Here is a 17,625-nt window from a genome sequence, read left to right as displayed (position 1 = left end):
ACTTTGAGTTTAGTTGAGCTTGAAAATGCCCTTAAAAAAATGGCAAATGGAAAGGCACCAGGTATTGATGGCATTACAACTGAATTTTATAAATCTTTTTGGGTAGAAATAGGTCCAGAATTGGTAACCGTTTTTAATGAGAGTTTGGTAAATGGACAACTGCCACAAAGCTGCCGGAGGGCAATTATTACTTTATTGCCGAAAAAAGGAGATTTAAATGACATCAAAAATTGGAGACCAGTAAGTTTATTATGTAATGACTATAAAATATTGTCTAAAGCTTTAGCAATCAGATTGGGTGAAGTCATTGGATCTATTGTTCATCCAGATCAGTCATATTGCGTCCCAGGAAGAAGAATCTTTGATAATGTTTCTTTTATTAGAGACATTGTAGACTGTGGAAACATTTTTGACGTAGATTTTGGTATGATATCCATCGATCAAGAGAAGGCTTTCGACAGAGTCGAGCATATATATTTATGGAACGTTTTAAAAGCCTTTGGTTTTAGTTCAGATTTTATTGCAATGATTAAAATGATGTATTGTGGCGTTGAGAGTATATTAAAGATTAATGGTGACTTATGCTCTCCGTTTAGGGTGTACAGGGGTGTCAGACAAGGCTGTGCGCTGTCAGGCATGTTATACACCTTAGCCATAGAACCCCTGTTAAATAAACTAAGAACTGATGTGTGTGGATTGTGCATCCCAAATTGTGTTAATGTTTTTAAGTTATCAGCGTACGCTGATGACGTCGTTGTCATAATCAGTGAACCCAATGATGTCAATGTGATGATGAAGGTTTTGGATGATTTTAAGACTCTTTCTTCTGCAAAGGTTAACTGGAAAAAAAGTGAAGCCATATTAGTTGGAAAATGGCCAAAAGGTGAACCAAGAGTTCCTGATGGTCTAAAATGGACAAGAGATGGTTTTAAATATCTAGGAGTCTTTTTAGGAAATGAAAATGTTGTAAAAAAGAATTTTGAAGGCACTGTTGAAAAGGTCAAAGGGCGACTGGATAAGTGGAGGTTTTTACTCCCTAAAATTTCCTATAAAGGAAGAATTTTGATCATTAACAATCTGGTTGCCTCTGCACTTCTGCACCGCCTGGCCTGTATAGATCCCCCAGTGGATGTGTTGTTGAAAATCCAGTCAATGTTAATAGATTTTTTCTGGGACCGAATGCACTGGGTATCAAAAAGTGTTCTGTATTTATCAAAAGACGAAGGAGGACTTGGTTTGATACACTTGCAGAGCCGAACGGCTGCTTTTCGTCTGCAATATGTACAGAGACTTTTACAGTGCTCTTCAGAGTCGAGTTGGATGGGAGCTGCTTGTGCAATCCTTCGGAATATTGAAGGGCTTGGACTGGATAAAACTTTGTTCTGGTTGGACTCTCAAAGATTAAAACTATCTAATTCTCCAGTTTTTTATCGCAACCTATTTAAAGTCTGGTCTCTATTCAAGAAAGATAGGGAAAGCAATGTTGCTTCTCTGTTTTGGTTACTTCAAGAACCATTGATCTGTGGCTCACGTTTGGACTTATCTCGTGAGATTTCGTTCCTCATACCAGAAAGGACTTTGTGTGATGCCAAGTTGACAGTGGTTGATCATTTACATCAAATAGCGGGATCTGCTTTTAAGAATGTGACCGCGATTGCTGAGTATTTGGGACTCAAATCCTGCCGTATAGTAGCAAAAGCTCTTGAAAACTGGAGATCGGCTCTTACTGAGGAAGAGACAGAACTGTTGGATCAATACTCAAAGGGGTTAATAAATCCTGATTGTAAAGACCCTTTTCCGAAGTTGGGTATATCTCCCATTTTGGGAGAACACAACAGTATGTTTTTGGATTGTAAAGAAGTAATGATTGTGGGTTCACATGTTGCACTTGGGAAAGAACTGTACAAGGTTTGTGTAAAAGCTTTTAATAAGAAATTTTTAGACAACAAGTGTGATACACCTTGGCGAAATATACTCAATCTTGCTGTCAATGAGAAACCAGAATGGAGAGCCTTATATAAGTCACCATTAGTCAAAAAAACTGGGGATTTACAGTGGAGAGTGTTACATGGTGCTATTGCAGTAAATGCATTTGTCTCCTTGATAAATTCTGAAGTGACTGAAGGTTGCCCTTTTTGTTTGGAGAAAGAAACAATTTTTCATGCGTTTATGCACTGTATGAGGTTAAAACCCTTATTTGATATCTTGAGAAATATTTTTGCTTCTTTTGATGTGGTTTTTTCAATGAAAGTGTTTATTTGTGGGTTTAAATATGTGAAGAAAAATCGTCATTTGTGTCAATTGTTAAATTTCTTGTTGGGTCAGGCAAAAATGGCGATGTATGCCACAAGAAAAGAAAAAATTGAGCAAAATGTTTGCAACAGTTTGGCAGCAGTTTTTGTAAAATTAGTCAAATCTAGGATTTTGATTGATTATCATTATTATAGATTAATGCATGATCTTTTATCTTTTGAGGTAATATGGTGTTTAAATAAGATCCTTTGTGAAATTGTTGAAGAAGAGTTGTTGTTTTCTTTTAGTTTTTTTTAGTTTGTTTGTTTTTAATATCAATGGTGTTGTTTGGTAGTTTGTAATAGTGGTTTTTGTGATGTAAATTGTAATAAAGGGTTTTGAAAATCAAAATCTCTCTGTCTCTCTCTCTCTCTCTGTCTCTCTCTCTCTCTCTCTCTCTCTCTCTCTCTCTCTCTGTCTCTCTCTCTCTCTCGCTCTCTCTCTCTCTCTCTCTCTCTCTCTCTCTCTCTCTCTCTCTCTCTCTCTGTCTCTCTCGCTCTCTCTCTCTCTCTCTCTCTCGCTCTCTCTCTCTCTCTCTCTCTCTCTCTCTCTCTCTCTCTGTCTCTCTCGCTCTCTCTCTCTCTCTCTCTCTCTCTCTCTCTCTCTCTCTCTCTCTCTCTCTCTCTCTCTGTCTCTCTCTCTCTCTCTGTCTCTCTCTCTGTCTCGCACGCTTCGGGTGAAGATAACACGCGAGTCCCGATTTTTTTCCGCCTCTTCTGCGTTTAAAATTGTTTGAATGTGTAAATTGGCAAGACAATACACGTCCAAATTATAAACTTTCACTCTATGATGGTTAAATTCATGGCTCGCGTCTCCTCCTTATTTTTTTGAACAAGAATATGACATATGCCTAAGCGTTAGGCTTTCCTGTAGCTCAGTGGTAAGAGCATTGCGTTAACAACGCAAGGTTGTGGGTTCGATCCCAGGGGATTGCACATACCTATGTATAAATGTATAGGATAATGCAATGTAAGGCGCTTTGGATAAAAGCGTCTGCCAAATGCATAAATGTAAATGTAGGCTATGAATAGTTACATTGATTGAAAACTATTGCCGCAACAAACAAAACTTTAGCGAGGGAGTGCAAATATAATATATTTCTAAGGGGAATACAAAAGTTGTCTGAGCACATGCAAATTTTCAAGGTGGAACAATACAGTTTTGCAAGCAAATACAATGTTTCACAGAGGACTGCAAACGTTTTGCGAGCAAATCCAACATTTGTCAGCTGAACGCAAAGAATTTGCGAAATAATATAAAAGTTTCATGAGAAAATCCAAAATTTGTCAGCTGAACGCAAAGCATTTGCGAACAAACCCAAAAGTTTAGCAAAAAACAATCCAAAGTTTCTCGGCTGAACGCAAAGCATTTGTGAAGTTTCTAAGAGGAGCGCCAAAACTTTCGCGAGAGTGCGAAGGTTTTGCGAGGTAATGCAGATTTTCACGGGGGACGCAACACTTTTTGAGAGAACACAAAAGTTTTCCGAGCCCATGCTCGTTTTGCAAGGAAATCCAAAGCATTTGCGTAAGAACACAAACGTTTTTCGATCAAAAGCAAAGTTTCTAAGGGGAATACAAAAGTTGTGGATCAGTGGATCGAAGTGGATCGCATAACTTTTGTGTAGAGAGCAAAGTTAAAAAAATTCAAGCAAATGCTGTTATTGTATAATAATACAGTGGATTTAAATTCTTTGCAATAAAAGGCACTTCATATCATTTTAATATTTTCTTTTTTCTTGATAGATAAGTTGGTGGATTCAAATCCAAATGTATTATTTATATACTTTTAACAGTGCACCTGTTACACTGACTATGTATTAAAAGCTAAAAGGGAATTATGTCCATTATTGGTCTCAATTACTACAAGAGGAAGACCATCATGTAAAGGTTTTGTTAAAGAGATTGCATAATTAGGTTTCATAATTCTGGACTTCATTAACATGATCATTGATTGGTGGATGTGTTTTATGAAGTTGGCTTTAGTAAAGCAAATAAGCACATGCATGGTCATTAGAGAACCAAATTTTAAAGTCCCATCAGTAAAGTGTGTTAAGAGTGATCCACAACAGTTTAGTCATGTGTGAGTCAGTCCATTGCCTTTGATTCAGTAGTCATGATTCAGTCGTGCCAGACAAACCATGATCAGTTTTTAAACTGAGGAACTATGATGCATCTAAAACACGCGTGTTAGCCACTCCTGACCCAGAATCAATGTCCCTGCATTTCTTCTTTCGCTCCTCCCCAATTTTTGTAACTGTTTCATAAGTTTGATTGTATAAAGATGTTTAGTCAGGGTGACTGATTATTCAATCGAAGCTGTGAGGGACTGAAGTAAATGGGTTGAGCTTTTGTTTAATGTGGTGTTGATCGTTCAGTCCACAAAACATTGAAAATATTACTTTTTAGAAAATTTCCAGTTGACCAAAAGCACTGGAAAAAGTCAAATTAGACGTAAGTTGTGACATAAGACGTCTATTCTGACACAAAAAACATTAGTTTTACATCCAAATAAAAGTTTGGTAGTTTAACATTTGAAAGAAAAAATTAAGACTATTTAAAAGTAATGTAACAAATTTTGTATTGTAATTTTACAGTTGTAAAAATTGTAAATCAAAATGATTAATATTATTATATTTTTCTTGATATAAGGTGGTGGTGGAAAAAATATGAGATGGGAGGGAAAATAATAAGCCAATGCTTTTGCATTCTCTCGCAAATGTTTTGCGTTCCCCTGAGAAACTTTGTGAAATGGAAATGGCAAAACAAATGCTTTTAGTCAAAACAAATGCTTTTAGTTTGATTCAAATAAAAAATTGTATGATACTTGCAGTGCAGCTTTCATGAACAACGGCCCTTAATATGTCTTGTCAGAACCAGAAATGTAAAGTTGTAGACAATGAGATTACACATGTTTAAACCACAATGCTAGGCAAGTGCTGTAGACTAGCGTTTGACAGGGCCAGACGAGCTAATTAGAGCGATTACTGCACAGCTGGATTGGCTGGCCGCTTGGCAGAGGCGCATCAAAAGGATCAGCGGCGAGGAGAAGGCCTCATCTCGACAGCACCTCGTCTGGGTTTCTGGGTGGAAAAACGTGCGGCGTTTGGAGCCAGCAGTTCCTCTACTGAATCATGAAGAGAACTGAAAGTGCGTGAGGGAACACGTTGTGTAAGTTCCTCAGCTGGACTGGGATGTATTGGGGCACTGTAGAAGAAACCGATGGCGAAATAGTGGGAGAAAAGCTGTGGGAGAAAGAAAACATAAACAGCCGCAAAACTGAAAACATCAGCTGATGTAGAGGAAGTAGAGCCTGGTTTTGTTGCATTACATGGGTTTTCACCTTCAGATCTAGTTTTTCTCGGGAGAGAGAGAGAGAGAGAGAGAGAGGAGAGAGAGAGAGAGAGAGAGAGAGAGAGAGAGAGAGAGAGAGAGAGAGAGAGAGAGAGAGAGAGAGAGAGAGAGAGAGAGAGAGAGAGAGAGAGAGAGAGAGAGAGAGAGAGAGAGAGAGAGAGAGAGAGAGAGAGGAGAGAGAGAGAGAGAGAGAGAGAGAGAGAGAGAGAGAGAGAGAGATTTGCTTGAGTCGTTGTTGCGAGTCGTCGCATTGAATCAGTGTCCGGAAGGTCCGGCCCAGTTCTGGGATTATGCCACAGACATCAACTACTCACCGTGTATTAACAATGACACTGTTAGACTTTAGTGTTAGAGGTAGTAGTTAAGGCCTTAAATGCTTCACGTTTATAACTAATTATATTTGATGCTGGTTGGTCACTTTCGTTTTTCTGCAGTCGACTATGTTTGTATAATAATGCTAAACTATTTATATATTGACTGTCCCCGATATCCTTTGCTAGTTTCATGCAGCATTTAAAAATTATTGCTATGTGTTTTGATATAGCAAGTTACCAAATCTCCTTACTCATGTCCAATTAAAGACGAAAAGCCCGTAAAATGTAAACCTTTTTGGAGCCATATGTCGCGTTCCAGGCAACCTGTAACCCGTGTGTTTTTCCAACTCGTAACTGGGAGTACATCGATCTAGTACGAGTTCACGGGTGGGAAGTCACGGGTTTGACTGCCGTTCCAGTGCACTTTCACGGGTGTAAGGTTGGAAAAACACGGGTTACAGGTTGCCTGGAACGCGGCATTAGTCTAGCGGTTAGCATGCTTGTTCCAACATATTGAGTGTCCCATGGTACATATTTGAAGCCATCTTGGATCATTTCCCAATTCCATTTCCTCCTCTTTTCTCTGTAATTTCTACTATGAATAAAAGGGACAGAAAATGTGTATTAATTTTGTGGAGAAAATGTCAGTGATACCCTTGCTAAAAAGAAGTGAACTTAATCGTATAGAATGTACACTTGTAGTGCACTTCAACTCTTGAAAGTACATTTTCAAAAGCATTTGACTTGCAGATAATATAAAGTCCACTTTCATGGTGTTTCTTAACACTTAAGTTCACTTTTAAATGTGAACTTAGTTTGTAATAATGTCAAATTAAAAGTTTTAAAGTACATTTTAAATCATGTTTTATTAATCTTTTGTCATGTTTTAAAGTGCACTTATTTTAATGGGTTGACTAACTCACTGAATCAAATGTAAAGTACTTGATTATAGTTTTAACTGTAGTGTGTTATTTGATATTATTTAAAGCTGATATATTTTAATTGTACTAAATTGCAACTTCATCATTTACAAATGTGTAATATATATATATTGAAATACATGACAATGGAAATTATTTGAGTTTATCATAAATTCTTGTCAGTACATTAGGCAGTACATTTTCAAACCATATTTCAAAGACAATAAAAGTAATTATGAAATTGCATATATAAAGATGTACATAAGTTGTATTGAAGCTTGTTTGCGCCATGGAATAATTGTGACTTTTTAGTGCAAAATTCGGACTTTTTTTTTGTGAGATAAAAAGTCACAATTACCTGTTTTTCATTTTTTTATTCAGTTACGAAACAAGCTTTCATAAAGTCGTACTTCAAAAAAGCACTCAAAAGATTAGCCAATTGTGTTTATTATAAATTTAAACTATAATACATATTAATTTCATTGCAATAAATATACAGTTAAGTGTCTGAAAACATTACACGGTTCACACTTAAGTATACAGTATTCTTTTAAAGTATAATATTTCTAGTGTGTCCTATCCGATTGTTAAGTCCAAGCGCTCCTCTCGTCCAGAAATAACAACGGTGGAACCTGTACATTTATTTACGATCACGTCCTTCTTAGTGAGGCACCCTTGGCGGTCAAAAAGGGTTTAAATTCCTTTAACACCAACAGAGTGGTTAGTGTAGCTCATCACTCAGGTGGCATAATTAAGGGTAGAGTCCAGGCATCAATGAAAAAGAAGATTTACGAGGTTGAAGTGAGTTAGCTCGGGACACGGGACACAGCACTGCGGCATTGTAAAAACACTCAATAATAACCAAAACACTAGCGAAAGCGGTAGGTAGGTAGAGAGGACCTGGACTTTGGACCCGGAAAGAGTATTATCGGAGAGTGGTTACGTCACGACTTAACAACCGAATAGGGTGTTGTGGGAGGTTTGCGAGGTGGTTTCTTACTGGCCTTTTTTGTGTATGTGCAATGCATTTTTCCACCGCTTTTATTGTCCACTATGGGTAAAAAATGGTGCAATAATAATTCCAAAACTCCTCAACAAACCGCATGCTTTTGTATATCATGTCAGCAGAACATTTGTGGTCTAAGTTATGCAAGTTTAATACTTAGGGGTTTGTTCAAACTCATAACCGTATAGTAGTGATGCTTAGCTTAGCTTTCCGGTCAGTTTCCATATTTCCAATCCAACTCGATCCCTGTGGTTCACATAATTATGCTTCCTAATTAACTACCAGGATCTCAAAATAATTCAATTATCCAGCACCTAGTGTAGCAAACACGGTCCCTCTACAGAGCCCCGCTTCTCAACTCTCTCTCTGTCTGTGTGTCTGTCTGCCTGCAGTAATCCCTCTGAGCATCAGCATGGCTCCTGTAAGCCCCCGCTGGGCTCGTCGGCCGTGACCTCTCGGATCCTGCTCCGCCAGCAGCTGATGCGCGAGCAGCTCCAAGAGCAGGAGCGGCGGGAGCGACAGAGACGACAGAGCTCAGCGTACGTCACCCAGAGCCCCGCCATCAACGTCAGCGCACCCCCCGGCCCGCCCAGCGCCACACAGGTGCCCGTGGAGGTGCTGAAGGTACCCACCGCAATCAGACTCATTCATCAAGCACGTTTTTGAAATGCAACCGTTTACTGAAACTGTAGACAATGTTTCATATTTTATATATAAATAATAATTTTTTCTTAAATATATACTTGCATATGTGTGTATTTATATATGCAAAATAATTATACACAGTACACACACATATATTATGTAAACACTAACTTTTATTTTGGATGCGAGTTAATTAATCGTGACTAATCGTTGCCCAGCACAAATATATACAAATATATTTTGTTTGTTTTGTGTCGTATTTGATGCATCAGGCTTGATATATCGTGAGAATATGGAGCTCAAACTCCAGTAGGAAAACTATGGCAGAAACTGAGCAAAATCTTGCAGTTTCAGTTGCTGATATTTCTATGGCCAGGAAGGAAGATAAAATTCTGATAATTAGGAATGTAAATCAATAAAATCTTTATAACGTTATAGCAGATTACTTGTATAAAATGCTTATAAATATCAGTTGTCACTCTATATCTCCCAATAATATGTAAGTAAGATGACATTTAAACTTTTAGCTTTATGATCAAAGCTGAGTAGTTTTAAAACAATGCACTGCAAATACAACTATGATTGAGAGATGAACAAATAAACATTTGAAAAAATTGTAATCTTGAAATATTACTGACAATATAAAAGTTAGTCGTACATTTGCTTTAAAAAAATAATTTAAGATTTTACAGCAAAAAGATGCATGAACTACGACCTGAAGAGAGTCGTTTTACTCATAAACTGTCAATCAGATGATGTAGTCAATCATGTGGAAGAATGTAGGACAGGTTTTTAAGTTTTGAGCATGTTGATGATTTAGAAGCCATAGAAATGTGTGCATCAAATATGATAGAGTAGACTCATTAGGGATAAGATTTAATGGCAGTGTTTTTACAATTTTGAGCATGTTGATTTAAAGCTACACTGTGTAATAATTTAAGTTGATTTTTAGCCAAAAACATTTTGTTCTTTCAAAATTATACAATCTCATTAATGTGTAATCACTTCAACCAACGAATTATTCTCGTAAGTATATAATCTGCAATTTAGAATACATATGAGCGAGTCGCTCGAATGGCGGAAGCCATGTTCCGCATCCATCTTGGAAATACATTAGCCTAAGAGGGACATACTGTACCTGGAAATTCAAGCTTCGCCTTTCGCGTTTTTACACTCAGTGGCACCGTGACGAATGCGAGGGGGCGATTACTCACGACTGCCGGCAGATTTGAAATAATACGGCCACCGTAGGAGTTAAAACGCCCTCGGAATGGGAGGGGCTAGAAAGTAATATTCAGTTGGTAGTCATAAACAGTTTCACCGCTAGATGGGAGAAAATCCTACACAGTGTAGCTTTAATATTATCGGTGCTTCACTTTCTTGGCATGTCGGCTAAGAATGTCTGAGATTATGAAGTAAATTCAAACTCTGCATTTAAAGGGATACTTCAGGATTTAGCATTAAGCTTTGTATTAGTAGAAAACCTGTAGTATTTTCGAATTACCGTGCTTTCCACCCTCATATCTCCCTGAGATGAGAGATTTATGTATTTTTTGTCTGGAAAAAATACTCCGATGACGCAAAAATCGTCATTTTGCGTCATCGGAGGATTTTCTGGCCAGAGGCGAGAGACTACAGCCAGTAGTAGGGGCTGTCCCGCATGTTTTCAGGCCGCCCATAGAGGGTGGGATCTCACTCACAGAATGTACACATAGTTTCAGCCGTCATTCTTTGGAAGCTAAGCTAACAGGCTCTTGTTCTGTTGAGAAAGTTGAGTAGTAGGAGAAAGCTGAGTATTAGGGGTTACCATCCTCTTTTTCCCGGACATGTCCGGCCGTCGAGATCATCCAAAATGTCCGGGATTCGGCTTTTGCTTTCTGCAGTCGCCATTCATTGTTTACATGCACACCTTTTGTTTCAATCTAACTGAATTCATTCCGATTGGTGAATCTGAATGTAGTGTTTGCATGAACGCTAAACAAGTGATCGGTTGATGTGCGTTTTAACATTGCTAAGAAAATTCCCGCTCCTCGGTGAGAGATACGAGACCGGCGCGTCTCAGTAATGACGCCACCGGCCTCGCGCCGTTCTCCCGCGCCCCTCAGTCTCGTCCTGCTCGCCGTTCTCCCGCGCCCCTCAGCCTCGTCCTGCTCGCCGTTCTCCCGCGCCCCTCAGCCTCGTCCTGCTCGCCGTTCTCCCGCGCCCCTCAGCCTCGTCCTGCTCGCCGTTCTCCCGCGCCCCTCAGTCTCGTCCTGCTCGCCGTTCTCCCGCGCCCCTCAGCCTCGTCCTGCTCGCCGTTCTCCCGCGCCCCTCAGCCTCGTCCTGCTCGCCGTTCTCCCGCGCCCCTCAGCCTCGTCCTGCTCGCCGTTCTCCCGCGCCCCTCAGCCTCGTCCTGCTCGCCGTTCTCCCGCGCCCCTCAGCCTCGTCCTGCTCGCCGTTCTCCCGCGCCCCTCAGCCTCGTCCTGCTCGCCGTTCTCCCGCGGCCCTCAGCCTCGTCCTGCTCGCCACAGTAAACATAATGAATGGCGACTGTAGAACGCAAAAGCTGAATCCCGGACATTTTGGGCGATCTCGATATCCCGGGCAAACTCGTCACGGAGTCTCTTAGCCTAACCTTGTTGTTTTCAACTGCAATCTCTAACCGGGAGGCGTGGCTTGGGAGAGGCCTCGTAGAGCAGCGAACCAAGTGCATTCTGGGAGTTGTTGTCTTTCATCCACATAAGCCAAAAATACATTTTCTGGCTTTTCTCAGTCTAGAAAGCTCCAAATTCAAAAATTTCTTCACATTTCTTCTACATAAATGACCTATTTTAAATACACATTCATCTTTCCAGAGGTGAAGTATCCCTTTAATGCAATGCAATAAAAAAAATTACAGGCTGCACACAAAAACAAACATACAACATGAACCGTATAGTCCGATTCATGAAACAGATGACTCATTTGTGCCAGTTAAAATGTACAGCATGACCAGCGTAGCACAATTTCCGAATTCTTCGAGGCATTTTTTGAATGAAAATGTGAAAAAGATTTGAATCAGTTCTAAACACTGCCCTATATCACAGAAAAAATATTTCTCATATATATTTATGCTAAATTGTTCAACATTATAACTGAAATATGCCCAATTAAAGTAAATGTGAATAAAATCAATATCTTGTAAATTGGAATCAAAATGAATCTAATCGGATAACAAAAAATCTTTTAAAAATGCTACTGTTTCCCTTTAATTGACAAATATAATGAAATGTATATTTGTACTAAAGGCGTGAAATGCTGGCATATGTGCAGTTGAAACAGGTGAATGGCTGGCATGTCTAACTTGAGCTGCCAGATTCAGTGCTGCCAACTATTTTCAATGGAAAGTTGCTAAAGCCAACTCAAAAAGTCTCTAGATGTCGCTTGATGAGGTAATGCGCCAACACTGTCGGCACTTTACCTCTGTTTTCTCTCCAAATCCATTCTCAGATACTGCATTTTAATATAATATACAGCCGAATGTCCATTAAAGCTGTTTTAATTTGCATATTTTCGGTCGGACAGTGGGAAGAGTATGACATAGTGACTGACTATTTGCTATAAATTTGTCGCTAGTCGCAAAAAAAAAAAAAAAAAACGCCACTAATCTAGCAACTAAGTTGGCAACACTGGCAAGATTGTCTTTAAACCGTTGTTTCACGATGACACTAGTTGACCTTAAAGAGAAAACTGAGCATAGCAAAAGATCGTTCAGGGTAATGTTCGCTATAGCGCCCCTTGTGGCGACTCCGAGAATGCAGCACATACTCTCACTGAATTCTGACACACTCTCTGGAATGTAACAACATGTGAAATCAAAGAATTGGACAGGATTTCACAGTAAAGCCTCAGTTGACCATGTCATAGCTGGTTGTCTATGGTTTCGTTCTCCATGACTTTTCATGGTTTGTCTGCGCTGGCATTAGCATATCATGCATTTGTTCTTCTGCTTTGACCGCTCAGTTCAACTTGAGCTCGAGTCTTTATCAGCCCAAGCGTGTCTGATTATGATACTGTCCGTAAGGAAGGGGAGGGGACGGGGTGGGCAGGGGACAGTGAAGTGTGTTAAAACGCATATGGGGATTATCTTTCCCCAGAGAATTCCTCTTTAATGCATGCTGTGCTCCAGCCTCTTGGAATTAGCCATCTTTAATCCTATTTGCTCAGCTACATTCAAAATCTTTTCATAGCTTTGATTCCTTGTTAGTCTGCGGAACTATAGACTGTTACTGATTTCTGTGCTATTGTGCACAGACTGTGATAAATGCAACAAAATCTGCTGCATCCCGAAGGACTCAGGCTGCTAATGCCACTCGGTAAGAGCTGTTATGTTACATTTGCTCAGTTTTTTTTAGGGAAAAATTATTGTGACGCTATTAACTGTCTGTGATTGGGTCACAGGGATGGGAAACAGTCATGTGCGTTGATTGTTGTTTTATTCTATAACTAGAATATTCAGTTCTATGTATATGAATGTTCGAATGTGCATCGGCAATAGTGATATTTCATATTTCATATTTTCATATTTTTTTGTATTTGTCTAGTTCAGTTTCTACCTTTTTAAGGTCTGGTCTAGTTAATGTGCTCCTCTGGTTATTTTCAAGTTCAGATATCAAGTTTAAGGACAATATTAGTCTTTCTTACTGTTCTATTCTATTCTTTAGTAGTTATTTCTATGATTTATCTGTTTCTTTTAATATTTTCAGTTTAATTAACTATTTTTATCTGCTTCATCGCTGTTTTATAAATGAAATCTAATTTTAGATTAACTTTATTAATATGAATATTATATGAATATTAACTAATATTCTTGCTGAATTTAAACCAGTTTAAAATTGGACAGATTTAGGACAGGGTTGTTATTATAACTGAAAAAAAAAAAAAATATATATATATTTTCATTACATTTTATAAAACAAACATTAATTAAAATAAATACAATATAAAAACCTAAAATTATTTTATTTCAGCTAGTCGCCAAAAACTTTTCTCATTTTCATTTAGTTTAATTTGATGTACTAAAACTGAAATAAAAATTATATTTAATTTTTCACCAAAAAAGCAAAAACTTGACAAAAATGACAAAAACGCACAACAAAATTACTAAAACTTTAACTGAAATGAAAAATATAAACATTAAATCTAATAAAAATATTAATAAAAACTACAATAACATCTCAATGATATTAAATAACACTAATTTAGGAGTAGGTTCTACTCATGTGTCACTTATTCTTTGCAACATTTCTATTTGTACATACTTTGTTGAAACACCTTAGGGATATTTATGAAGCAATTAATTCTCCCATATTTTGATTCTCACACAACAGGTTTTGAAAGACGTGTGAAATGTACTATATTTATGCGTGGCGCTCCCGTCAACAGAAGCTGATTACACAAATCAAGACCACCCAGCATGCAACGGCCAGTCTGATCCAAATACTGTATAACGAATGAAATGTTTTTAAAATGAAGGAATAGTGCATGATACTTTTGATATTTTATGAATATTTTAGGATAAAGCATAATTTTTTTTTGTAAATACTGATTTCTAAATTTCACGGTGCATTAATTGAACGATAAGACAGAATATAAATGTATAAAAAAATTAGCAATGTTTTAAACATATGGCATACGGAGAGAAAGTAAGTGGTTGAATGTTGACACTGTGAGGAATCACCGTAGTCGGGTTTGAAAACGACTGATTCTTCAGCGTCTGATTTAGAGTGGCTCATATCAAAGGATAAAAAGGGCATGGCATGTACTCCTTAACGTAGTATTTATGTTCAGTCAGTCGTTACTTATGCTAAGCTGATGATGTGCTGGTCATTCAATCCATTGAACGGCTGTCAACAATTTAAACACACTGCCTTGCATGCAAACACATGCAAACACATGCAAAGATTTTATTTGACTACAAACACAGTGTTTTGGTTGTAACCGCAATATAAACAATACAGACTGGAACATTTACGTTTTTCATTGTACCTCTAAAAGAATGTGAATGCATTAGTACGACTTACTGACTGTAACATTATAGGCAAAAGCAGAAGTATTTGAAAAATGGTTTTTCATTTCTATTCATTCATAAATGAGTGGAGTTTAGTTTTTTTAGTTTAGATTTATGGACCTAACCTTGAAATCCACTGTTTATAATTTATCCATGATACATTTTATAACATTAGAAATATATATATATATAGGAATCTATGCATGATAGGTTTAGTCCAGGTAAGATTTCTTTATCAAGGAATTAACTTGGCAGTTGCGGAAACTGAAATCCAATAAGAAATATTAAAGGTGGGGTTGCACTTTATTTGAGTTAATTATCTTAAATTATACATTTAATTACTGATTAATATTACACTGTAAACAACATTTTCAAAGCGGCAAATACAACAAAGGTTAGTGGAGAACGTTTTACAAGAAAATACTATTTCAGTCTTTCTGCTTAAACATGTGATGTTTAATTCAGTGTGTCACTTGCTGTTACTTGCAAAATTTGCTACCAATTTTAAAGTGAAAATTGTTTCTCCACCAATTTTCTTTCAGTGTAATTAACAACATGAACTTTCTGTAGAGTTAAAGTTAGGATTAGGGTTTGGTTCACGGTTAGTTGCATGTACTTTTGCATGCTGTTATTACTATAGTAAATACATGTAACTTGATATATAATATACATTACATAATAATGGATTCAGACAGCACCTTTTTTTTGTCTGTTACAATATTTTTGTCTATTACGATAGTTACGATCTGTGTCAGATTAGCGATTTTTGACTCCTATATTATTGTCGTGTCGTGGACGAGAAACATGTCAGAGTACATGTTGCTTTCCGACCAATCATTGTTTGCCGTCTTTAACGATATACGTGATGTCATCGAGGAGGCGGAACTAGGACTGACTTCTGGAAACAAGAACGTTAACAAACAGTGGTTGGACTAGCATAATGCTAATTCCAGCACTCACCGGGTTGCTGAAGTGCCTCCACTATCGTTCTCCATCATTTATCTTTTTCACATGGGTAGAAGTATTGTAGAAGTATTGTTGTAGAAGTATTGTTGCACATAGGTAGAAGTATTGTAGAAGTATTGTTGTAGAAGTATTATTGCACATAGGTAGAAGTATTGTAGAAGTATTGTTGTAGAAGTATTATTGCACATAGGTAGAAGTATTGTAGAAGTATTGTTGTAGAAGTATTATTGCACATAGGTAGAAGTATTGTTGTAGAAGTATTGTTGCACATAGGTAGAAGTATTGTAGAAGTATTGTTGCACATAGGTAGAAGTATTGTTGTAGAAGTATTGTTGCACATAGGTAGAAGTATTGTAGAAGTATTGTTGCACATAGGTAGAAGTATTGTAGAAGTATTGTTGTAGAAGTATTATTGCACATGGGTAGAAGTATTGTAGAAGTATTGTCGTAGAAGTATTATTGCACATAGGTAGAAGTATTGTTGTAGAAGTATTGTTGCACATAGGTAGAAGTATTGTAGAAGTATTGTTGCACATAGGTAGAAGTATTGTAGAAGTATTGTTGCACATAGGTAGAAGTATTGTAGAAGTATTGTTGCACATAGGTAGAAGTATTGTTGTAGAAGTATTGTTGCACATAGGTAGAAGTATTGTAGAAGTATTGTTGCACATAGGTAGAAGTATTGTAGAAGTATTGTTGCACATAGGTAGAAGTATTGTTGTAGAAGTATTGTTGCACATAGGTAGAAGTATTGTAGAAGTATTGTTGCACATAGGTAGAAGTATTGTTGTAGAAGTATTGTTGCACATAGGTAGAAGTATTGTAGAAGTATTGTTGCACATAGGTAGAAGTATTGTTGTAGAAGTATTGTTGCACATAGGTAGAAGTATTGTAGAAGTATTGTTGCACATAGGTAGAAGTATTGTTGTAGAAGTATTGTTGCACATAGGTAGAAGTATTGTAGAAGTATTGTTGCACATAGGTAGAAGTATTGTTGTAGAAGTATTGTTGCACATAGGTAGAAGTATTGTTGTAGAAGTATTGTTGCACATAGGTAGAAGTATTGTAGAAGTATTGTTGCACATAGGTAGAAGTATTGTTGTAGAAGTATTGTTGCACATAGGTAGAAGTATTGTAAGCTCCACAAACCTTTCCTCCATTGCATAATTCCACCTAGCAGCACCAATACCATTGTCTCTCTCTCGTTTCATGTTTAAAAGCTGTTTACAGAAGAGCTTCTGTGCTCTTATTGGTCAATATCGGCTGATATCATGTAGTCTGAACCCGGCATAACAAGGACACTGTCAAATAAAGTGTTACCAGGTGGACTTTAAATACTTAATTACATGAATAAATATAATGAGAATGAGTTGAAACTTAGACATATAATAAAAGTATTTAGAAAAGTATAGTAAAAAATATTAGAAAATTAGAGAACATGCAATTGATTGTGAATAGAATGGTTGAACTCATTTTAAACTAAGCTCTGATTGTGTCTTTGATAGACTTTAACCGTTTAAATCATTTCCCACTGAAACCCATAAATGACAGATTTTAGAAGTTCCAGTAATACAAGAGGGGATGAAAGCTTTTCCTTTCTTTTTTTCTTTTTTATGAGAATAAAAATGAGCAAACGATCAAAAGAAAGAAGAAAAAAAGAAAGCGCAAAAGCTTTGAGACTGCCCGTCTCTGACTAGCTTAGTCGCCCCCTTTCCCAAAGCGACGCAGAGGTGTACCAGGCAGAGCCGCTGGACTTGAAAAGTGAAAACATTAAGCTCAGATGAGTTTGTCTAAAGACTGATTGGCCCCTAATTAGCCAAGTGACCTTTGATCTTTTCAGAAATAAGTACGGGATCAGGTTTAGGAGGGAGACAAAGGCAGGAACAGTCTTAGCACACACCAAACGCTAATTCAGCAAAGAATGCCTGTAATTAGGAGCGACTGTTTCATTCCACGGCATATTTAACATTGGGAAAAGGGAAAATAAGCTGAAAAAGTGGGATCATAGTCGAGGGATCAATTTCACCATTGGCTGTTCACAATATTCCAAAGGGGGGGGGGGGAAATAACAAAACACAGGAAAAATGTTTAGCGACACAGCTTA

At 37.6% G+C, this 17,625-nt stretch overlaps 1 protein-coding gene across 5 annotated transcripts in view; it reads left to right on the top strand.

Annotated features, from left to right (window-relative positions):
• Nucleotides 1-17,625, top strand: part of mitfb (melanocyte inducing transcription factor b) — a 68,906-nt gene that overhangs the window by 27,154 nt on the left and 24,127 nt on the right. For all 5 annotated transcript variants that reach the window (XR_014199685.1, XM_082145155.1, XM_082145153.1 and 2 more), the window contains exon 2: nt 8,275-8,506. Coding sequence is in view for 4 of the 5 variants with exons in the window: in XM_082145155.1 (XP_082001281.1) it covers nt 8,275-8,506 (232 nt within the window). In the remaining variant the exon portion in view is untranslated. The remainder of the gene's footprint in view (nt 1-8,274; nt 8,507-17,625) is intronic.

Source organism: Leuciscus leuciscus (assembly GCF_965113295.1).
Source record: "Leuciscus leuciscus genome assembly, chromosome: 18".
Classification (NCBI taxonomy): Eukaryota; Metazoa; Chordata; class Actinopteri; order Cypriniformes; family Leuciscidae; genus Leuciscus; species Leuciscus leuciscus.
The sequence above is the reverse complement of the archived record's forward strand: the minus strand, read 5'-3'. Positions and strand labels throughout refer to the sequence as shown.